This window comes from Nipponia nippon, unplaced genomic scaffold (genome assembly GCF_047370975.1).
Source record: "Nipponia nippon isolate SJK-2023a ecotype South Korea unplaced genomic scaffold, ASM4737097v1 scaffold_33, whole genome shotgun sequence".
NCBI lineage: Eukaryota > Metazoa > Chordata > Aves > Pelecaniformes > Threskiornithidae > Nipponia > Nipponia nippon.
In genome coordinates, this window is record NW_028262351.1 from 2,904,614 (window position 1) to 2,928,859 (window position 24,246).

Here is a 24,246-nt window from a genome sequence, read left to right on the forward strand (position 1 = left end):
TAATATTGTGTTTGGTTTTCAATGGCATTCCAATCCATTATTTGTTCTTCAAAAATAGATGTTTCTCTTGTGAGGAAGAAAGATATTTTCAAGTAATGTTCATATGATTTCAGTTGTCCCAATTTATCAAATAACAGTTTCATAGGCTCAGCATTTGCAGAACAGAAAGACTGCATCAATTATGTAGTTTCAAGAAAAATTAGACCATGTCTCATTAGAATGGTGAAGTTCAGTTCATGAATAATTAACTTGTCATCCTTAATTTCAGTTGAATATTTAACTGATAGCTTTCAAAAGTAATAAGAGAGCTAGCACATGAATCTGAGTTGCAGCTGCTTTGGAAGCACAGTGGATGGGAGGGGATCAGGGAGGATCAGGAGCATTGTGTACTAATAAAGTTAAGGAAATCTCTGTCTTTTTCTTCATCCAAACACAGGTTGGTTTGTTTACACAGAGCATTTTGCCTGCCCTGAGAATTCTGCAGGAAGGCAGCACAGGGGATACGGGGCTGCTGGGGCTGCGGTTGGATTCCAGCCGGCGCCTGCAGAAAAGCCAGGCTCTCCCAGTGTGGGTGCGACACAACCACCCCAGCCACAACTGAGGCACCCAGCACATGCACAGGGGTCACTGGCAGCTGCTACTTAAGGAGACAGGAAGGAATGATTCAGCATTTGGAAGTCTTGCTATATTAACACCTATATAATTGCTATACTCACCCATTCTGCAAAGATTAAGCCACGTGGCTGGGTTGTGCATGGTCTGTGGCCACCCAGAAGATAGATAGACAATTGACTATGCTTGAATAGTGCTGGTACCTATTTTGGGAGAGCAAGAAAGCCAGAACATGCCAGTTTGTCAGCCCAAGTTCCCTCGGGCAGGCACAAACCCCAAGATGTTTCAAAGGATAATGGATAAAATTTGCTTCCATTATAATTTCATGCTGGAATCTATTCTGTGTGCAGAGCAGCTGAGGAAATGCAAAAGCATTTTAGAAATTTGATGGAAAACAGAAGAAAACATCCCCAAAAAGATTGCAGATGTCCCACTCCTTCTTCTCCTTTCTCCTTACTTGCCAGGTGTGGATCCACAGGTTACTCCTATATGATAAATCAAACAGCGCCAAGGAGTTGCAGTCACTGCCCCAGGGCTAAATGGTCCCTGGCATGGCAGTGGCCTGGCCAGCAAGAGGACTCCCAAACCCTTCCTGTGCTCTGCTCAGGGGTTAGCCAGGGAGGGGCCGTCCCCAGTAGGCAACCTGGATCCAGCCACCTTGTTTTGGAGGCGAAGATGGTTGAACGGTACAGACACAAGCCATTCTGGACACAGGCCACCACTCAGCTTCATCAATGGAGAATGGGCCCCAGCAAATTCACTTAAATAGATGCAGCCATTATGAAACCATTTCTATGGATTTGGGAGCAAAATTGTGCCTAGTCTGCATGCACCATGGCTATGCCATCACCAGCAGTCTTACTCTGTCATTAATGGATAGAGACAACAGACAGTGATGCTTGCAGTTGATTTTTTATTGAACAATAATAAGCGCATACTTTTTAAAACCAACCAGCTTATTAGATTTATGTTCAAGAACTCATGTCATTTATTACACTGTTGCAAAATAGTAATAATGTATGCAAATATTTACTACATTCTTTAAATAATTCTCTTCAGTCTGCTGAAGGACCATGGGTTTGATCCTGCTCTCACTGAAATCAGGAAAAAATTACTTTTGATATCAGTAGATGAGAATCAATATGCTTGCTTGTAAATAGCCCAAGATAATATTGCTTCCTCTCAGACCTAAACATTCAATACAGGTTAAAATGTGGTATATGCTAGTTTGATATTTATGTTTATGTTTCTCCAGTTATCGTGGCAAGAGAGCCTGCCTGCACTGCTGTACTGATGTTTGGATGTCTACCACTGTCATAGTCTTTTTGTTCTAGAACAACGTGGTTCAGTGCTGCCTTCCCAGGTGAAAGCAGCCTGCTTTCATGGACGTTGGCTTTGAATCAGGATTTGGACTCTTTAAAGGCTTTGGAGTTTCTGTTGTTTGTAGTTTTAAAGTATGTTTTCAGATCCTGCACCAAACTGGCTGTGATACTGTGTGCTCCTTCTTTCACTGAAGTCACTGTCAAAGCTCACATTGATTTCAAAGGTAATATCAATTCAACCACATTTCCAGTGAGAGTGCTCTGCATTACGAGGCAGTTCCTAAACTCATGCAATCCAGGTTCACTCTGATACAGCTACATCAATTTCCATTATCTGAGGATCTGGTTGTTTCCAAACATAATTAGCAAACTCATCTCAGTGTGGATTTTTATGTTACAAATATATAGTCTAGTCTGGACTGAATGAGGGACTGCCAGTTCCTACAACACTCTAAGGTATATGTTATTCTCCTGGCTGAAATGGGACCACTTGCTCATGCAAGTAAGAAACAAAGGACTGGGCACCAAAGTACTGTAGGCTGTGGCTGCACTACCACTTACTGAGGATCCAAGTCTTCCCTGCATTGGATCAGATGAACTCCCTGTGAGTTGCAGCTAGGCCGCAGCCAGTGATGAAGATGGAAAGTACGAAGGTCCGTTTGCTGGCCTCTGGCCTTGGACCTGCTCTTCCCCAACAAATGCAGACATCACCTTAATGGCACCAAAGTAGCTGCTTGCTGTGGTTTAACCCCTTTATAGAAACATGCATTTAAATACTGCTGAGCAGCTTCTTTTGTTTCAGGTCCTCCTCTACAAATCTGTATAATTTACCAAGCATGTGTTTCTCTGTACAGAATTTAACTTTAGAAATCCACCTTAATACAATATATGTCTGCAGTGTCTCAGCTAAGTTATTCACAATGTATAAACTGAAATGCTGGGTGTTTTCTCACTGAAGAAAAGTGTATTTATCTCCAAGGAATTGTCACAAAACTTCCAAAAACCAGAAAATAACAACTAACGTTGGTTTATTTAATTCACATCCTTGTGCTTCTACATTATTATTATTCTTGCGATTCAGGGGTATTGCTTTCTGTCCGGGGATTTTTGATGCACATTTCTTCCATGTTGTCTCCACACCAATAGTTTCACTCACCCAAACTGTTCACTAAATTCAGTGAGAGCTTTCCCACCCTCAGGCTGCAACAGTTGGCCTCTGGCATTATTTAAATGAAGAGGGTTGAACTGTGGTTTTTTTTTTTTTAATATTACTATACATTCAGGAATCCACAATACATTTCTCTGTTCAAATAATTATCAAAAATCATATACACTGTACAGTCTATTTTTTAAGTAAACATTTTTCTCATGAAAAACAGAATCACAATTGTCCTTCAGAGGTTACATTTTCATATGCTATAGATCTGCTTTGTTCTTAAAGAGTGTTGTTGCATATTCAATAATCTGTGACAAATGCATTCATTTGAAAGTCTTATTAGTGTAAATATCAGCGAGGATTTAGCCATTTTGTTACTGGAGAGCGAATAGCTTTCTCCTTAAGGAATTCCTCTTTTACAGAATTGCCATCCCCTGATGCCATGTCATTCTCTGCAAATATACAAAAATAATGGTGGATTTCATGAAAATGAGAGAATTAAAATATTCTCCTTCAGCAACGTCCCTGGTTTGGGGAACACTTCAGAAAAACCTTAGATGACAATTCTTGCAGGAATCTCCCTGAATGCCTCCAGTTATCTAGTTGAAAAATTGCTGCCAAATTATGGCATAAGCCAGATGTGTTTAATAATAGTTTAAGCATAAGGCAGGTGATCTGAGTTCAGTTTCCAGTTCTCACTGTAACACTCCAGTGTGACATGGGACCAAGCAGCACATCCTCAATAGCTACAGCAGTAAATTAAACACACCTGGAGCTATTCTCTTACTGAGGCCAGCTGGTGTGGAATAGGCTGGTGCATGGCATTAACCTCTCTCACTCTCCAAAAAAAGGTAAAAGATATCCAGTTTTTCTATTGGAAACGGTCCCTGGCTGACACTAATTCCTGAGCTGTGGCTGAGGTTGCTTGGCACGGCTAGCTGGCCTGGCACAAAGCACACCAGCTGCTGCCTTACTGTTTGACTGTAAAAGTGGTCAAATTGCAATACACAGGAACATGCTCTGGCACCGTTAAATTTACTAGGGTATATGTAGCCATAATGTCTTTATAAAATATACGGGCCTGAAACTCACCTGATTAAAATACAGAAGCATTCACAGCTGTTTTAATTCACTGAGGATCTGTCCTAGATTCTATAGCTACTTCTGAAGACCACTATTAAAAAAAATCCTGTGTGACCATCCCATGCAGTACTACCCACAGTGTCCCTGGTCTACATCCAGTGATGAACCTCTGAGGACAGAAATCAGTGTGAAATCTTTGCACAGGTAAGAAACTCCATTTGTTTCTATGGGGTCAAGATCTCATCCTGGCTGGGATCAGACAAGCTGCTAAACATTGAGGTTGCAGAAGATTTGAGACCAAAGGTGAGGGAGAAAAAGGAAAGGGGAGGAGGAACTGATGAAAACAAGCTACCTGGGAAGATTTGGAATATAGTCTAGATACAGAAAAAAGTAAAACAGGAATATTTTTTCATGTTATTTCAGCACCCTTGGTAATAAACAAAACCTGGAAAGGCAAAAGAGCACAATCACAGAGAAAAATCCAAAAGGATCAGGACTGATCCATTTTACAAAGTTTTTTTTAAAGATCATTTTAAATGTGGTATGAGCATAAGCTGAAAAAGTTTGTTTCTGTCTAACTTTCTCTAAACGGAGAGTGGGAGAAAGATAACACGTATTAAGGCAACAAACTAGATAGCTTAGTATAACAGGAGAAAATCAAAATAAGGCAAACAAACTGCAGCTGGAGGAGAAATAAAATTCAAAGACTTTTGAGTGAAACCCTAGAAAAGCTCCCAGTAGGTCTAGGATTAAATATCTGGTATTTATTTAAAATGTCTACATTTGTATTGATTTTGATTGGTGTTTAAATTTAGAGTAAAATTGTTCAGTCAAATATACCTCAGTATCATCAGGTGGAGAATCAAAAGGGGAAGAAATTTTAATCCTTGCTTTAAAAAATTCAGTGATTTCTCCCTCCTGCCTCAAAACAGTCCAGTTTCTCACACACTTTTTTTTTTTTTAATTCTGGAAAGGTGTTACAGGCTTCAGACATAATCTTAAAGATAAGAACTTATTCCAAAGATACTGTGATAAATAACTAAAATAAAACATTTCATAAAACAGTTCACTGACATCTGAAAACGTATAAAGTTCTGTCTTCATGGAAAAATGATGTTATTTTTACCATATATTAGCTAACAGTAGTAAATGCAACCTAGTGAAATCCTATTCTACACGAAATAGTTAAATGCATCTGAACTGACTAATGCAAATCCTCCCGTTGCACAGGTGATGTTTTACTGCTAGTCCATGCAACAGCTGCAAAGTATTTTGCCCATGTTAGGATTTCAAAATGTTTTTACCATGTGTCACAGCTCACCTAATTCCTTGCCTTATGTTAAGGGAGCTGACAATGAGAAAAATAAATGTACCTTGTGTTGTTAGCTGTTTGCACAGTTCCACCAAAGTACACATCATTCATGCACAGCATACTAGTAGATCACTTACAAGGCGATTTCTGCTAAAATCAGCTGCCCCGTGAAGTCTTACCTGTGTATGAAATTATTTTTTGTCGATTTGGAGGCTTTGAAGCAGACAGTTGAAAAAATGGGAACTTCAAACACTTGCCGGTTACTCTGTCACAGATGCCAGAGGGACAATTACAGGTTTTCCTGCATTCCATTCCATAAGTACCATAGGGACACTCTGAAAAAAAGTCAAAGCAGTCCTCAGTGATCCAAGTCAGCTGCCAGCACTCTTAATAGCTGATCTGCATATACCCTTAAAAGTGGAAAACCTTTGAGTGGAGGTCAGCTAAACCTTAACTACAGGATTTCAGGATGCTGACTGTTACAAGTATTTTCCAGTTTTAATAATCATAGGTTTTCCTTACCACACATTATATACATCTTTTCTTTTCCTATAGCTTATTTACAATACGCTATCAGTAACCCTTCTCTGAAGTAGTATTAAAATGCAAATTAAAGGCAATATGATATGTAAAAATGTATTCATAGAGGATATAGTTAAAGGATTAGCATTGGATTTAGAAAAGAAGACGACTTCAGAAAGTTCCTGAATTCACTATTTGGGCATGATATTATCTGACTTACGTGACTCCCATCATTTAGAGCTGCAATCTATTGCCGGCGCTGGGCTGCTTGCGGCCAGGGCCACTGCACGTAAGCTCCGTGGAGGCTGCTGCCCCAACCCTGAGGAGCTAGCCAGCGTGGCAAACGCATCATCTGCCTGTGAGACGCTCCCCTGCTCCTGGGTGAAACCCTGCCCCTATGCGACAACTTCTCTGACAGCAAAGGTCTGCCTTCCCATGGCAGACAGCAAAGAGCTCACCTACATCTCCAGCCTAAAGAGTGAGTATGCTCAAAAGGGATCACTGGCACTAAGGTTGCTGCCTGGTTATACTGCATCTGGTCATGTACTGCCCTGATTCAAATCTCCTATCCCTGAGCAAGCTCATAGAGGAGCACCAAAAGGCAGCTGTCAGGATGGGACCAAATGTTTTTTTAAAAGATTAAATCAGGTGCAGAGGATTTGTCCCATCCCATAGCTGACATGGATCACATGATAGGGGATACTATGCTTTTGCTGGATCGCATAACTTCCCAGAGGGTTTAGACCTGGGGTCACAGCCCTTGTCTTTCTCTGCCTTGCTTTTGAACAGAGTACCTTTCCAGGACCATAGCTTAAGAGATGGAGACAAGGAAAATACAGCTCCAACATCCCCTTTCCAAACCCCCAAATAAGAGATCATCCCAAGATAAGTTTGGGGTGTCCCAGGAGAAAGGTCTTTATGCTCAGGCTGTCCTTGCCTCCCCAGGATGCACGGTCATCTTAAATGGCAAGTCCTGAAGAGTTTCTAATTCAAGTCCTAAGAGCAGATGAATGGCCATTCAGGGTTGGACCAAGAATCCATCTAGCCCAGGCTCCCACAAAACACTTCAGAAAGATGACCATGGTAAGCACAAATGATACCTCCTCCTCATGTTCTCCTGATCTCCCCCATTTTCAGCTCTGGGACCTCCCTAGCCAGACATGGTTTCTGTGCATTTAACACTCCACAATAGGGTTATTCTTCTGTTTGTCCAGTCTCCTCTTGAACCAATGCAAATATTTAGTTCTGCCATACAGCCTAGGCTATCTGAAAATCAGGCTAATGCCCCAAAATGAAGCCAACATTTTCTAATTCTCTGCATGCCCAATGGTTATGCTTTTGTAAAAGAAAAGCACTGGAAAACCAACCAGTTCCCTCTTAGGGACTACACAGTGAATCCCTCCAGCCTGGAGGACCTCACTGAGCTTCACCATACTCCCCTTCCCAAGCAAGGACACTCTTTGATCTGCTGTTTGTCCACATAAAAACAAAATCCTGCCAAAGCAAAACAGTTTGTGAGTGCACAGTCCTCCTTGAGGGACAAGCAGGGCTGAGAGCACACACCACATGGAGCATCAATCTGCCTGCTGCAGGTACTCAGCCACTCAGGTGGTGGGATGCAAAGCTGTGCACAACAGCATGGAAACAAGTCTGAGCCCAAAGCACTTGGCTCCATATGGAATAATCCTGGCATTGATGCTCTTCAGGTTTGATGAAACTGAGAGAACTGAGTCAATTTTGCTGTTAGAAGGTTTTGTTTGGCAGGAGCCTGCTCCTACATAAATTAGCAAATAGCTCCCAGTGATTTAAGGGAAGCAAGAACAGGTTCTTTACTGTGACAGTAATACCTCAAGTTTAGAGAGTATTTACTAATAAAAGTGCAGAGCACCAGTCTTCCCTAGTCTGTTTTGGACAATAACAACATTGCTGTTGATAATAATATGATGCGGTCTTATTATACTTTTTAGAAAAGAACCACCAAGAACATTCATTTATACTAAAAAACTGCTCTGAAATATATACTGTATATGTTTTACCCATTTCAGAATTAAGAAACTGAAGAACAGAGAGGAGTTCAGGTCATTTTTCCACAACTTCAAAGTAAATCAGTCACACACAATTAGAGAGAATCTAGCCATCCTGACTCCATGACTTATTACAAACATAGAAGTTATTAAAATGAGTGAGTGATCTGGTATCATAGCTATAAATGGATATATAAAATAACAATACTTGGCCCCATACTTTGCCTGATAAAATTCACATACATACAGAAAGAGATTGTACTATCTCAGAGCTGAGATGAAAAAAGAAAAAGAATTAGAAATGAGATCTATAATATTTAGTGCAAATAAATATATGGGGAACATAAGCCTTAAATACCAATTTACAACTCTAAGTCAAGATATGGCTTTATTGAAATTAATGAGAGTTTTTCCACCGACTCACTGGGAAAAAAGATTTTATTTTACATTTTCTACAGAGCTTCCAAGATTCAGCTACAGAATTCAGATCTCATGTCCCTCAGTGTTTCTTTTTTTCCATTTTAAGTGTGCTATTGCAAAGAAATTCCTATGAGGACAGTGAAAAGTATATAATCATTCAAAAGAACTGTTAAAAGAATTATAGGTGGTACCTTGCACTGCAGTATTTTTAATAAACTGAAGATCAGTCAACTATCTCAGTAAAATACTTTTCTGGTAGGTGCACCAAAGATATGCTCTTTATGCATAAATTCTAGTCTTTAGAAATAAAAACAATATTTTGGATTTCACCCTTAAACATGCACATGAATTTGGTTTTAAATACCAATGTAAATAAGTGTGTGCTCTATGTGAGTCAGCCTGAATGATTTTTGCAGCATCTGGTCCTAAGTCATTCCTTTAACTAAGGCTATTAATATTCCTAATATTTAACTGCAAAGACATCTCCATTTTTAAGGAAGTTATTCAAAGGCATATCTGTATCTACTTACTGAAGTGGTACACAAACACAGGAAAACTCACTGCATTCATACTTTGCAAAGCCTTTTTTTTAATTATTTCTTTTAAAATAAAGTAATTCAGTAAATTCAGTAATTTAATACCTCCTCTCCTTTAAAAGATTCTTCTTTTTATATGGAGTGAGGATAGCTTTTAAATTAAAAATGCCATTATAGTCTATGACTAAAAAAATCAGCATGCAGCATACCTGGAATAAGCTGAGAGCAGTGGCTGGCTGCTCATCTCACATTCAGCTCCTGTTCTGTTATTCCCATCCTTCATGCAGGAGGGTCTCTGTTTGCCTCCCCTGACCACATCACTAGGGTAGCTGAGCACCTCAAAGGCAGGAATGAATTAAACATGACAATGTCCCCAGGCACTTGGGCAGTGCTGTTATCTCCATCCCCCAGACAGAGCACCTGGTCCCTGGTCAGGCAGCTGCCAATGCCTGAGGGAACCTCACCCCAGGGAGAGCCCAGCAGGGGCAGGGACCCTGTGACAAGGTTGGACTTGCAGGATATAAGTCTTTCTTTGCAATTTATAGAAAGCCACCCACCAAATCAGTGGAAGGATCAGGACTCATGCCTGGGTGTCCCAAATCCCAATCAAAAATCTTATCTCCAAGCACACCCCATCCATATTTCCTCACACATGTTCCCAAGTCTAAACGATAGTCTCACATTAATAACCCTGTCCTGCCTACATGTAACACCTTTTAATACCAGCAGGTATTTTTCACTTTCTTCTTGGCTAAGGGCTGAGCTGGAAAAATCCCATTTTAGACCTTTCAAGCAGGAGACAACCTCTATATGTAGGTTGCTGTCAAATTGCCACAGTGGGTGCATACAAAGTGAATATTGTTACCTTTGCAGATACCAAATTCATCACCAAAGTCATCCTCCTCAGTGTAAAATTGGCACTTCAGCCCAGGACCACACTTGACACCATCCATACCCGAGACCGTACGATAGCAAGTCTCCCCCAGAGCAGCTGCACACACTCTGCAACAGCCACAGTCATCCAGCACCATTCGCTTACAGTGCAAGGTACTTTTGCACGCGTTACTGTCACAGGGCTCGGGACAATCTACTGCGTATTTTGCACTCCAAGCAGTTCCAGCATGCACGGGCATCAGGAGGAGTGTGAGAAACAGGAAGCCCTTCATGTCTTGCAGGGGTAAATGCTCCGTCCCAAAGAGCAGGCTTTAATGCTCAGCCTGCTGGTGCCTTGTGCCGACAGAAGCAGCGGTACAGAATCCAAAGTGGTAGCTGCACACATCAGCCTACAAGTTTATGAGCTTTATACAGTGTGTTGCCCACATGCTGCACCGTCGTCAGCTTCCTCAATCCGGCAGTGCTGCTCCTGCCAGCCTCCCTTGTTTCAGTTTATGAAATCCAGGATGAAGGTTGGATTAGCACTCTGCTGCCATCCAGGAATTGAAAAGCCTGAGCTGATGTAATCTGTTATGTTTAGTTGGTTGTTTTGCATGAGGACTAAAAACTCTCTCACATCCGTCTCAAATGCTCAAGGACATCTGCCAAAAGGAAAAAAAAAAACAACAACCCATACACAATCAAAAAAAACCCAAACAAACCCCCGTGTAGCTTGCATACCTTTCTGCAGGACAGGGATCGCTCTGACACTAGGCACACTGCTGACAGGACAGCTCTGTCTCACTGACACAGCTCGTGCAGCCAGAAGAAAATCACACTGAACTGTCTCACTGCTGAAAGAATAATTTTTAAAAGAATAAATCTTTGCCTTCCTCTTTGAGGGGATGTGGACAGTTACTTTAAGGAACAACGTGAGATCATGCCATTTAACAGTCGAGCTCAGATGTTTCAGTAGTGTTTTTCCTGCTTGCATCGAAAATGGTACTTTTAAATCAGTATTTAGGTGGAGATGAATTAAACATTTCACTCAAAGATTATTGCTAGAACTAGAAACAGTTCAGACAGAAACCAGCATTTTGCGGGATCTTCTGCAGGAAGCTCAGGAGAATGATCAATGAGCTGCCCTGACCTCATAATCAAAGGGGGAAATCCCCATCCATCACCAGCACCATCTGCACAGCCTTAACGTGGATCTGGGGGGACAAGTCTCCTCCCCTTTACACCACTTCTATCCTGATCAAACTCTATGGGATGCCCTGATGTTGCTCTTGAATGAAATCAATGTAAATAAACAGAAAATGTCTCAATTTCCCCTGTCCCCCTCTTAGACTTTATTCATGCTGCCAGAACCTTGACAAGAAACAGCAAACAACCAAAGAGTTGTGAAACAGATGAGCCACCAGAGAGATGGAAATTTCTCCTCTAAAGAAAGATCTACAGGAAAGGAAAAAAGGAATAAAGCTAGTCATAAATAAATCTCTGAATACCATAAGTTGCTGCCACTGAAGTTAGTGGGAACTGAATCAATCTAAACTTGTATGTGACCAGCTTGCCATTTGGGAATCCTGTGTCTCGAGTGTGCTGAGGACACTGCCAGTAGGCTGCCAAATAAAATGAAGAGCTATACTGGAAATACAGGAGAGCAGGAAAGCTTTTTCTTAATGAATGCAAATGTGAATGGATAGATCCAAACCAAAATGTTTAACTCTCCTCTCTTGTGAAGAGGATGAGAAAACCAACATATTGTATGTGGCATTTGAGTAGGTTGTTCATATACTTCTGGTATATGTGGGTATAAGAACCTGAATAGCATAGCATAGCATAGCACAGCATAGCATAGGAGAGAAAGAGAGGGAAGAGAGAAGACCTAATATGTTTAACACATGTCAAAGGGAGAATACACTCAGGCAAATATTTGCAGGCACTGCATCCACCTTAAGCAGTATATAATTACACAAAATACAGTTCTTCTAATCACAGTTGCCAGCTGGCAGATGTTTACATGCACTAGCTCATGCCTGTTTTCACATGTAATCTTGGACCAATCAGTGAACTTAAAGTGTAAAAGTTAAAGCATTAGGTTGAAGTCTTGTATAAACTGACAAAGTTCTATTGGTAGCCATGAGGTGACAGCAATTAGCAGTAGTAGACAACTTCATCTTCAAAATCCAACGTAACTATCCTCTGGGAAGCGAAAGGAATACTTCAAACATGGAAGTGAAGATCACAGCTAAAAAACTGAGGAGAAACAAAAGTGCGAGGTTATAATGAGCAGATAAATTAGAAATGGATGTGCTATCCCTGACCCCATCACAACAACAACATGGCAAAACCCCTGTTTTCCAAAAATATCGCAACCCAACATCTGCGAAGACTTCCCCATAGTTCACAGCTCAGCAGAGTAATGTAAACCACTGCCCATTTCTGCTGGCATTAACATCAACTAAAATTGACATTGGTTTATATTATATATTTGACCAGGTGGGGTAAGAATGTTCTGGGGAGTAAGCTGGCTGGACTTATCAGCAGGGCTTTAAACTAGATTCAGCGGGGGGAGGGGATGTACTTCAGAGGAACAGGGAAGAATGAGGGAACACCTCAGGAGGCAGCAGGGAAATGCCTGTAAATCATCCCAAAGTGTGTGAAGTGAAGGCTTCTCCCAAAAGGTGACAAGGCCGGCAGCCCAGCTGAAGTGCCTCTACACTAATGCACGCACCATGGGTAACAAGCAAGAGGAGTTGGAGACCATGGTGCCATCAGATAACTATGACCTGATTGCTATCACAGAAACATGGTGGGATGATTCACACAACTGGAACACGGCAATCGAAGGCTACAAGCTATTCAGAAGAGACAGACTGGGAAGGAGGGGAGGGGGTGTTGCCCTGTATGTTAAGAAATGGATAGACTCCGAAGAGCTGCCTCTGAGAACCAACCATGAGCTAGTTGAGAGCTTGTGGGTAAAATTTAAGGATCAGACCAATAAAGGTCACCTTGTGGTTGGGGTCTACTATAGACCGCCTGATCAAGAGGAGCCTGTTGATGAGGCCTTCTTGCTTCAGATGCAGGAAGCGTCGCACTCGCCGGCACTCATTCTGATGGGTGATTTCAACCACCCTGATATCTGCTGGGAAAGCAATACAGCAGGCTGCAAGCAATCCAGGAGACTCCTGGAGTCTGCTGAGGATAACTTTCTGGTCCAGGTATTAGACAAACCAACCAGAGAAGAAGCATTGCTAGACCTGGCGCTCACCAACGCAGAGGAACGCATTAAAGAGGTGAAGACTGGAGGCAGTTTAGGCTGTAGCGACCATGCCCAGGTTCAGTTTGAGATCTCAAGAAATATGGGCCTGGCAAAGAGCAAAGTCAGGACCCTGAACTTTAGAAAAGCAAACTTTCAACTGTTTAAAGATTTAATGGATGAGATCCCCTGGGAAACTGTCCTTAAGGACAAAGGAACGGAACAGAGCTGGCAGCTCTTTAAGGACACTTTTCTTAGAGCACAAGAGCTCTCCATCCCCCTGTGTAAGAAATCAGGCAGGGCAAGAAGGAAACCGGTGTGGCTGAGCAAGGACCTCCTCCTCAATCATCTAAGGTGTAAGAAGGAAACGCGCAGCCAGTGGAAGCAGGGACACGTAGCCTGGGGAGAGTACAGGGAAATGGCTAGGACATGTAGGGCTGGGATCAGGAAGGCCAAGGCACAGATGGAACAGAAATTGGCAAGGGATGTGAAGAGTAATAAGAAGGGGTTCTATAAGTACATGAGTCAGAAAAGAAAGGCCAAGGAGAGTGTCCCCCCTCTGATAAACATGAATGGGGAACTGGTGACAACGGATATGGAGAAGGCTGAGGTGCTCAACGAGTTCTTCATCTCAGTCTTCACTGGCAGCCAGGCTCCCTGCACCTAACAAGTATCAGAACCTCTAGGAGAGGGCTGGAGGAGTGAAGGCCCTCCCACTGTAAGCGAAGAGCAAGTTTGAGACCACCTGATAAAACTAAACAAACAGAAGTCTATGGGACCTGATGACATACATCCCAGGGTCCTAAGGGAACTGGCTGATGTAGTTGCAAGACCACTCTCCATCATATATGAAAAGTCATGGCGGTCAGGTGAGGTCCCCGGTGACTGGAAAAAGGGTAACATCACCCCTATTTTTAAAAAGGGTAGGAAGGAGGACCCAGGGGATTATAGACTGGTGAGCCTCACCTCTGTGCCTGGGAAGATCATGGAACGGATCCTCATAGAAGCAATGTTAAGGCACATGCAAGACAAGGAGGTGATCCGAGTAAGCCAGCATGGATTCACCAAGGGCAAATCGTGCCTGACCAGTCTGGTGGCCTTCTATGATGGAGTCACTGCAACAGATGACAAGGGAAGACCGATCGATGTCATCTACCTAGACTTCTGTAAAGCCTTTGACACAGTCCCACATGACATCCTTATTTCTAAATTAGAGAGACATGGATTTGAAGGGTGGACTATTCGACGGATAAGAAACTGGCTGGATGGACGCATCCAGAGAGTTGCAGTCAATGGCTCTATGTCCAGGTGGAGACCAGTGACAAGTGGTGTCCCTCAGGGCTCTGTCTTGGGACCGGTGCTTTTCAATATCTTTATCAATGACATAGACAGTGGGATAGAGTGCACCCTCAGCAAGTTTGTGGATGACACGAAGCTGTGTGGTGCAGCTGACAGACCTGTAGGACAGGATGTCATCCAGGGGGACCTGGACAAGCTGGAGAAGTGGGCCCATATGAACCGAATGAGGTTCAACAAGGCCAAGTGTAAGGTCCTGCACCTGGGTCGAGGCAATCTCAGACATGAGTACAGACTGGGAGAAGAACTCATTGAGAGCAGCCACACAGAGAAGGACTTGGGGGTCCTGGTGGACGAAAAGCTGGACATGAGCCAGCAATGTGCACTAGCAGCCCAGAAAGCAAACCGTATCCTGGGCTGCATCAAAAGAAGTGTGGCCAGCAGGTTGAGGGAGGTGATTCTGCCCCTCTACTCTGCCCTAGTGAGGCCCCACCTGGAGTACTGCATCCAGCTCTGGAGCCCTCAACATAAGACAGATGTGGACCTTTTAGAACGGGTCCAGAGGAGGGCCACGAAGATGATCAGAGGGCTGGAGCACCTCTGCTATGAAGACAGGCTGAGGGAGTTGGGGTTGTTCAGCCTGGAGAGAGAAGGATCCGGGGAGACCTTATAGTGGCCTTCCAATACTTAAAGGGGGCTTATATAAAAGAGGGGGAGAGACTCTTTATAAGGGCAGATAGCGATAGGACAAGGGGGAACGGTTTCAAACTGAAAGAGGGGAAATGTAGATTAGATGTTAGGAGAAAATTCTTTACTCAGAGGGTGGTGAGGCACTGGAACAGGTTGCTCAGAGAGGTTGTGGACGCCCCATCCCTGGCAGTGTTCAAGGCCAGGTTGGACGGGGCCCTGAGCAACCTGGTCTAGTGGGTGGCATCCCTGCCCATGGCACAAGGGGGTTGGAGTTAGATGATCTTTAAGGTCCCTTCCAGCCTAAGCCATTCTATGATTCTGTATTAACAGGTCAGGCTGTAACCTCTGAGGCTGAGGAGCCTATGTAAATCCCACTGGGCAGTCCCTCAGTGGGAGAGAGGCTAAGTTCCATCAGAGGGCCAGGGAGCACAGCTAAGGGCAGTAACCATTTCAGTCCCCTGGCCAAACCTGCTTGCAAAGGTGAAATAGCCCAAAGAAGCAGGTTGCATACTTAGTGCATGAGACTTCACAGGTCTGGAGCAACAAGGAGCAGGAAGGCTCTCCCTTAAGTTCCTCTCTTAAATCTCCCTTAAGTTAATTCACACTTGCCCTTAAATTCATACTTGCTTGTTCACTCAGAGGAGATAACAGGAGAGTGTACAGACCCATCCACACATGCATTTAGGCATTTATGCCTGGTAGTAAACACCAGCTGGTAAAATCCTGTTCTGTAAATATATTTAGGAAATGCTCCTTGTATAAAATACCAAACAAGATCTGAAAGGGCTGCATTTCACATTTGGGTTTCTCATAGGGAAAATGTCCTAGGGAGATGATAAATAAAAAAATTACACATAGATGTGTTGAGGAAAAGAAAACGTAAAAGAAATCAGCACACTCCCGTAGCAACTAGCCAATATTATTTGGAATAAAATGGAAACTGTATTCTGTGCTTGGAGCTAGAAGCCAAAGTAAATTATTACAATGGATCAAAAAATACATGTAATGGAAGAAAACAATATGAACAGATAGAGGTCTGACTTATACATGAGTATCATAGAGGAAATAATGATATTATAATCTTCTACACTGTCCACTGATTAAGTAGTGAAATAAATCCAGTGTTCACTCCCTCTGTTTTTAATGTTTCTTTGTTGTTTTACCTGTTGAATCCATTAAGCTTTTCTTTCCAATGAACAGCTTGATCCTGTAAAGCCCTGAACTAAGCTCTCCCTTGAAAACTGGTGCAACAGGAATTAATGAAGCTTCCCCAGCTATCAACAGCAGAAAATTTGGCACCATTATTTAACTTGTGGTATAAATATACTTTAAATGCGGAAGATTTTCTGGATCAGAACAGTGCTATTTTTTTTTTTATAGTATAAATTGTCTTGGTGTCAGTTTACATCATAATTACATCACCATATATAATGTTTGACATTCCTTCTGGAAGCAGAAAAGGTTTCAACCCTTAGGTTCAATGCTTTACAGGGAACTGAGCAATCACTGCTTTAGTATCAGTGAGCTGTTAATTGTGTTTCCAGCTGAATACTTCAGAGCACAATTTTTCTAGTGCTTTTGCAAATAATCCATTTCTCAAGCAAAAGCAGCTTGTGTGGGGGTCTTGAGGTTGTATTTATGCTCTCTGAAAAGTTTGACCCCACCTATTAAAGATCAGCATGAAATGACATACCTCATGATACATGATTAATCTGTGCTGATACACAGGAGCAGTCTATTCATTAGGCCAATACTCCAAAGTTTTGCTCGTTTTGCTCTTTAGATATAGAGAGTATTGTTCACTTCAATTCTTCTGAACTTAAGCATTCTGACCACTGAAGTTATCCAGTCTTTTGAACATGTAAAGTTGGGATAAGCAGGAAGCATTAATATCTCTTTAAATATAGGAAAAGGTTTAATGCATGACCCTTGTTGCTCATTTACAAGAGGCAGTCCCTAAACTAAAAATATGTTACCGTACATTCCTGAACGATCCAACCTTTTCCCAGGCTTCCTTTACAAAAAACCATAAGCACAATGCTATACAAGAAGCAAAGATTCAAAGGGAAACACCAAAAGGAAGCTGAGCTGCAAAGTCCAAAATAAAAAGCCAGAAATAGGAAGTAAGAGATGAGAATCAGGAAAGTGAGACAGCGGCAAGGACTCTCCTTTGTATGATTTCTTTTCTTGTATCTTTTCAATGAATTGCTAATTACTCTTTGTTTTGACTGTAAAGTGTTTCTCGACTTGACCCTGGTAAAAATAGATGCTTTGGGACATTTCCTACTTGCTGAAGGCAAGAGGTGTTCACATCCTTTCTCCAGGCAGACCAGGTGCTACGCAGAGAACTGGGTAGGCTGGCTACCTATGCACAGATCTCAGGAGCTACTATAGAAATGACTGGATATGGTGGGGTTATCTGCAGAGAGCCTCAGGAACTAGAGCCATAGCTTGTTCGAAGCATATTAAAAATATATTTGCCCATAACACCCCATAGAAATATATGGCATGTCCAGTCTGGGAGCAGGAAGCCAAACTGGCTGCAGAAGCAATGTAGCTGCACACAACTTTTGCTCCAAGTTTCTTCCCTCAAACCTATGGCCATACAAATGGAGCTGAGCACATGTCAAGTCTGTGCTGCTGAGTCCGCATGGCACATGGCCCATTCCTTGACGGATTATGGTCATGACCTTGATGTTGATAAAGATTAACCTTGCTCATTTTTACCCTAACAATACTATGGCATCATGAAACAGGATATATGTCTCAGAAAAAGGACACTAAAGTGAATGATAGTCTGCTTCGCTAATGGTCCATAAAGGACTGCTTAGTGTTGCCAAAGTTAAGTGAACTTAGGGGAAAGGTAATGCCGGCAGGGGGAGATCACGACCACCGACTCAAGGACCACCCACTCAAGAAATCCACCGACCCAAAAGGTTAAGGAAGTAAAGGTCTCGAGAATCGTAGTGAGCATGCGTAGTAATTTACATGGCAGGCAAAGAATTTTAACCAATCGTTTAGCAAGGCGACAATGAATATGTATTAGATGATTGTATAAATAATTGTTAGTTTACATCAACGGTGTGCTGGTTTGTACCATGCACCCGTATTTGCGCATTTACGTAATAAAGGAAAATACCTCGACTCTGTGTGTGAATTGGGCAATGCACACCGGGTAACAGACCCAAGTTTTTGGGACAACAGTTTTTGGCGACCCAGATGGGACTGCGCTGACAGCCTCGCCCGGTTTGTCTTGCTGCACCCGATGGGAGAAGGGAACTGAGTGGATTCCAGCGCGCACCGACCTGTTGATCGGGGACTCCATCGGCTCCTCTCCTACAGTCGGGCGGTAAGTGACACAACGGTGCAACTCTTTTAAAAAGAGGTATTTTCAAATATTGGGAAAGGGGGGGATGGGTGAAATCTCTTGAGAATCAGTAAGCTGTTGGCAAGCCCTGCATAAGGCGTATCAGGGAGGATACGCGGCAACGGCAAGCACTGCATAAGGCGTATCAGGGAGGATACGCGGCAGTGGCATCACCCTGCGTGAGGCGCATCAAGGAGGATACGCAGCAGGGGAATAAGTATTAAATTCTTTTTGGTACCGAAATAGGCTCTACTGCTTCTCAGGAGGCACCCCTTTGTTCTCCTCTAGGATGCATCCTAAAACATTGGAATAAATTTGGTGGGGACCCCATGACAGAAGATAAATTGAAAAGATATTGTAATCAATGGTGGCCACAGTATCATTTGGAAGATGGGGGAAAATGGCCTGAAAATGGGACTTTGAAATATAATACTATTTTGCAATTAATGTTGTTTTGTCGGAGGACAGAAAAGTGGGATGAACTCCCATATGTAGATTTGTTTTTCACCTTAAGAAACGATTGGGAGACAAGAAAGAAGTGTGGTTTGGTGGATTCTAAATATCAGAATGGAATTTATTTGGTTAAGAAGAGAAATGGTGATTCTTGCTGTAAAATTGGGAAAAAGGGAATGGAAGAGAGTGAGGAAGCGGTCCAGTTGTTGGTTGCACCTTCTAAAGTAAATGAATCTGAAAGTTTGAATGAGGAAAATATTGTCAGTCCAATAGCTGGGAGAACGAGGGTGAGGAGTCAGGAGCCTAGTATTTTAGCGCCTCTAAGGCAAGCAGTGGGTCCAGAAGGAAGCCCTGCGTATGTACGTGTTCCGTTTACTACCTCAGACTTATTAAATTGGAAACAGGCAGTCGGATCTTATCGGAATAACCGAGGGGATATATAATACAGTTAAAACTGTAATGATGACTCATAATCCAAATTGGAGAGATATACAAGCTCTTTCAGAATATTTGTTTACCCATGAGGAAAGGAGGACTGTCTTAGAAAAGGCTAGAGAAGGACTGCTTCATCAGCATGGAGGGGTACCTGATGCTACTGCATCACTCCCACAAGAGGATCCAGGATGGGACCCTAATACAGAGGAGGGCCTAACAAGAGTACAAGAATACCAGAAATTAATTTTGTATGGGATCCAGAATGGGGTAGAAAAGCCAAAAAAATTGTCCAAATTATACGAAATAAGACAAGGAGATAAAGAGGCACCATCTGCCTTTTATGAAAGATTGTGCGAAGTAGCCTGGAGATGGACAGATTTGGATCCAGATGATGCCAGAAATATGAGATGATTGTTCAAAATGCTGTTTATTGGTCAATCAGCATCAGATATTAGGAAGAAACTACAGAAGGCGGAGGGTGCAGAGGGCATGACAATTTCACAATTAATGTCAATTGCATATAAGGTGTATAATAATCGGGATGAGGTGGAGGAGAAGGAGAAACAGAAGAAAACAAAACTGCAAGCCTCCTTGATAGCTGCTTTGGCAGAAGGACAAGGGAGAGGCAGAGGAAGAGGTAGAGGAAATTTATCAAGTGGATTTAGGGGCCGAGGAGGAGGCCGCGGAAATTCGAGGGGGAATTGGTACAATACCCCCTTAGGACCTAATCAGTGTGCTCATTGTAAGCAGGACGGTCATTGGAAAAGAAATTGTCCACATCGATCAAGTAGTCAGGAAAAAGGGACGGAGACAGCCGCCGAGGTACTGGCAGAAATAGGATTAGATTGAAGGGGACTGGAGGAATCTATTAAAGTTTCACCAGCCGATCCTCTGGTTCCAGTAAAGCTGGGGAATAAAACAATAGATTTTTTAATAGATAGTGGGGCAACACATTCCATACTTACAGACTGTAAGGGACCATTAAGTAAAATCAAAACTAGTGTAATTGGTGCCACCGGGAAAAGGACTCTAAAATCATTTTTGCAACCAATGGAGTGCACAATTGGAAACACTAAGGTAACTCATTGCTTTCTCTATATGCCAGAGTGTCCCCTGCCACTGTTAGGGCGAGATTTATTGTGTAAATTGAATGCGCAAATAACTTTCTCTGAAGATTCTGTACAGTTACGTATTCCCCCAGAAAATGCTTGGAAGGCACAGATATGTTTGCTGATTCAAGAGGAAAACGATGGAGATGCAAATATTCCGGAAGAGGTATTTAATGCAGTAATACCATTGGTATGGGCATCTGGAAAACCCGGACGAGCAAAGAATATGACTCCAATCAAAATTGAATTGAAACCTGGAGCACAACCGGTAAGAAAGAAACAATACCCAATAAAATTGGAAGCGAGGAGAAAACTGGAACCACTTATCAACTCCTTTTTAGAATATGGACTGTTAAGGGAATGCCAATCAGAATTTAATACTCCCATCTTACCGGTAAGAAAACCTAATTCTCAAGAATATAGATTAGTGCAAGACTTGCGAGAAATTAACATTCGGACAGTCGATGTCCACCCTGTGGTACCAAATCCATATACGTTGCTTGCTTCTATTCCTGAGAATAACATGTATTTTACAGTTCTAGACTTGAAAGATGCTTTCTTTTGCATCCCGGTGGATGAGCAGAGTCAACTCATTTTTGCTTTCGAATGGGAAACCCCTACTACCGGAAGGAAAACCCAATTATGTTGGACTGTACTGCCACAAGGATTCAAGAATAGCCCCACCTTATTTGGTACCGTATTGGCAAAAGAATTGGAACAATGGCAAGGTGATAATGAACATATAACTTTGTTACAGTACGTTGATGATTTATTAATTGGCTCAAATGATTACAGCGAGTGCCTTGAAGCTACAATTAGTTTATTGAATCTCTTAGGACTTTCAGGATATCGTGTTTCCAAGAAAAAGGCACAAATAGTAAAAGACAGAGTTCGATATCTGGGATTTGACATCATGCAGGGACAGAGGGAGTTAAGTGCAGAACGAAAAGAAGCAATTTGCAGAATTGCGGTACCCACTTCAAAGAAACAATTAAGAGGGTTCCTGGGTATGGCCGGATGGTGTAGGCTATGGATCCCTAATTTTGGGCTGATTGCTAAACCACTATATGCTGCTATTAAAGGGCCAGAAGGGCTGCTGGAATGGACTGCTGAATGCCGAAAAGGGTTTGATGAAATCAAGAAAAGACTAATGGAGGCTCCTGCATTAGGACTTCCTAATTTGGAGAAACCCTTTCAGCTATATGTACATGAGAGACAGCAAGTAGCCCTAGGAGTCCTAACCCAAATATTGGGGAGTTGGAAGAGACCTGTGGGGTATTTGTCTAAACAGTTGGATGAGGTCAGTAAAGGATGGCCTGCTTGCCTGAGAGCTGTTGCTGCAGCAGTGATTTTGATTGAAGAGGCCAAGAAACTGACTTTGGGACAACATATCACTGTATTTGTACCCCATGCTGTGATCTCTCTCCTAGAGAATAAAGGACACCATTGGATTTCTCCTAGCAGATTGGGTAAATACCAGGCTGTCTTGCTGGAGCAGGATGATGTTACCCTTTCAATATCTACTACCTTAAATCCTGCGACTTTACTGCCAAGTTCGGAACAAAACGAATTACAGCATGATTGCTTGACAACAATTGAACAAGTTTATTCTAGCAGACCAGATTTGCAAGATACTCCTCTTTCAGATTTTGATTTAGAATTATATACAGATGTGAGCAGTTATATGTCTGAAGGAAAGTGATGTGCTGGATATGCAACAGTGGCTAGAGACCGTATTCTGGAAGCTGAATCTCTACCTCCTAATACTTCAGCCCAGAAAGCTGAACTGATTGCGCTGATTCGAGCTTTAGAAATTAGTACTGGAAAGAAAGTTAATATATATACGGACTCAAAATATGCCTTTGGAGTTGTCCATGCTCATAGGGCAATTTGGAAAGAAAGGGGCCTCCTAAACTCACAAGGAACTCCTGTTAAATATGGCGCTGAAATTATGAAACTGTTACAAGTTGTTTTACAGCCAGAAAAGGTTGCAATAATTCATTGTAAAGCACACCAGAAGGGAAACAACAAGGTAATCAGAGGAAATCGGAGAGCGGATGCAGCTGCCAAAGAGGCAGCCCTAAAAAACCTAAAGATTGAAGGAGCTCTCATTCCTGAATGTTGCCACAATACACAGAAAGAGAAGATCAACTAGCTGAACAACTAGACTGTACCAAAATCGAACAAGGAAGGTGGATGACACCTTTAAAACAACTCCTAAGTCCTGAAAGGACAATGGAATTTGTATTGAACAAATTACACCAGGAAACAGTTATGGGCTCTGATGCATTGGTCCTTGTTGAAAAAAATGTGTCATAGGACCAAAAATGAAGAGCCTTGCAGATATAGTGGTAAAGAAATGCGAATAATCCAAAAATTGAAAAGAAGATACAAGGAGGAAATATAAATCAAGGAATAGCGCCTGGAGAGTATTGGCAAATAGATTTCTCAGAGTTACCTAGGTGTAATCAGTATAAATAGTTTACATTCAGACTTGGAAGGACGATGTTTACCATTACCAAAATCTGCTACTTCCCCTTTAGACAGGGGAATTCTGACTATTGACCTAAATCAAACTTTTGATACCATGTGAACCAATGGGACAGGAATATTATGATTTAAGTTAAAGAAAGAGAAAGTATTCAGATTAGGAAGATGGAAAATTTTGGGAAACGAATCAGAAAACTTATGTTGGCATATCAATGAAACACATCAGCCAGGAATAATTAAAGAAGCTGAACCCTGTGACCGATTCCCTTGAGGAATGCAGTTTCCCTCTGTTTGGAAAACTGCTGAAGAAGGAGAATGGCATTATATGCAGCCAGCTCCTTGGTGTATTGACTGGACAGGAGACCAATTGAAAGAAAAGATAAGGAAGTTAATTCTACCTTCAAATTTAACTGAAAATAGAATAGAAATCCCTAAAGCTTACAATTGGAATTGTACTCAAGTACAAGTACTCTAGACAAATGTTGTATCCATATTCTGAATGTGACCGAGAATTTAGAAAAACACCGTGATGTTATTCAACAAGTAGCCAAATCGACTTGTGACTTGAGAGAAGGAATGGAAACTGGGTGGCTTAATAAAATTTTACATGGCCTAAGAGTCTCCCTGACAGGATGGTTACAAAGCCTATTGCAAAACTTGATTATTTTTTTTATTATTATGATAATTGTCTGTATCATGTTTGGATGTTTAAAAACCCTTATCACTAGACAACTATCTCAATCATATATATTAGTGGTACAAAATGGAGGTGAGACTTGTTGAAGATTAGGACTTCGATAAGTCTCAAAGGGGAAAACTGATATTAGTAAAGATGAACTTGGCTCATTTTACCCTAACAATACTATGGCATTGTGCTGCCACAGAACAAAAAAAACCCAAAGCGAATGTCAGTCTGCTTTGTTAACAGCCCATGAAGGACTGCTTAGTGTTGCCAAATTTAAGTGAAACTAGAGGAAATGTAATTCCAGCAGGGGGAGATCACGACCACCGACTCAAAGAACACCCACTCAAGAAACTCGCCAACCCAAAAGGTTAAGGAAGTAAAGGTCCCAAAAATCATAGCGAGCATGCGTAGTAATTTACATGGTAGGCTGTCGTGGTTTAACCCCAGCCAGCAACTAAGCACCACACAGCCGCTCGCTCACTGCCCCCTCCCCATTGGGATGGGGGAGAGACTCGGAAGAGTAAAAGTGAGAAAACTCTACTGCCAGTTTCAGAACAAAACGAATTACAGCATGATTGCTTGACAACAGTTGAACAAGT

At 42.1% G+C, this 24,246-nt stretch overlaps 1 protein-coding gene across 2 annotated transcripts; it reads right to left on the reverse strand.

The window, feature by feature from the left end:
- Window positions 1–1,756: 1,756 nt before the first annotated feature.
- On the reverse strand, window positions 1,757–10,168 carry LOC104012618 (endothelial cell-specific molecule 1-like). Of its 2 annotated transcripts, XM_087770761.1 has the most exons (3): window positions 9,853–10,168; window positions 5,665–5,820; window positions 1,757–3,542 (listed from the first exon to the last, which is right to left on the reverse strand). In XM_087770761.1, exons 1-3 carry the CDS (start codon window positions 10,151–10,153, stop codon window positions 3,442–3,444), a joined length of 558 nt encoding a protein of 185 aa, XP_087626887.1. In that variant the 5' UTR covers window positions 10,154–10,168; the 3' UTR covers window positions 1,757–3,441. The 2 variants fall into 2 exon arrangements, with proteins under 2 accessions (XP_087626887.1, XP_087626886.1); XM_087770760.1 differs by lacking the exon at window positions 5,665–5,820 and having other exon boundaries at window positions 9,853–10,153.
- Between the last annotated feature and the right edge of the window lie 14,078 nt (window positions 10,169–24,246).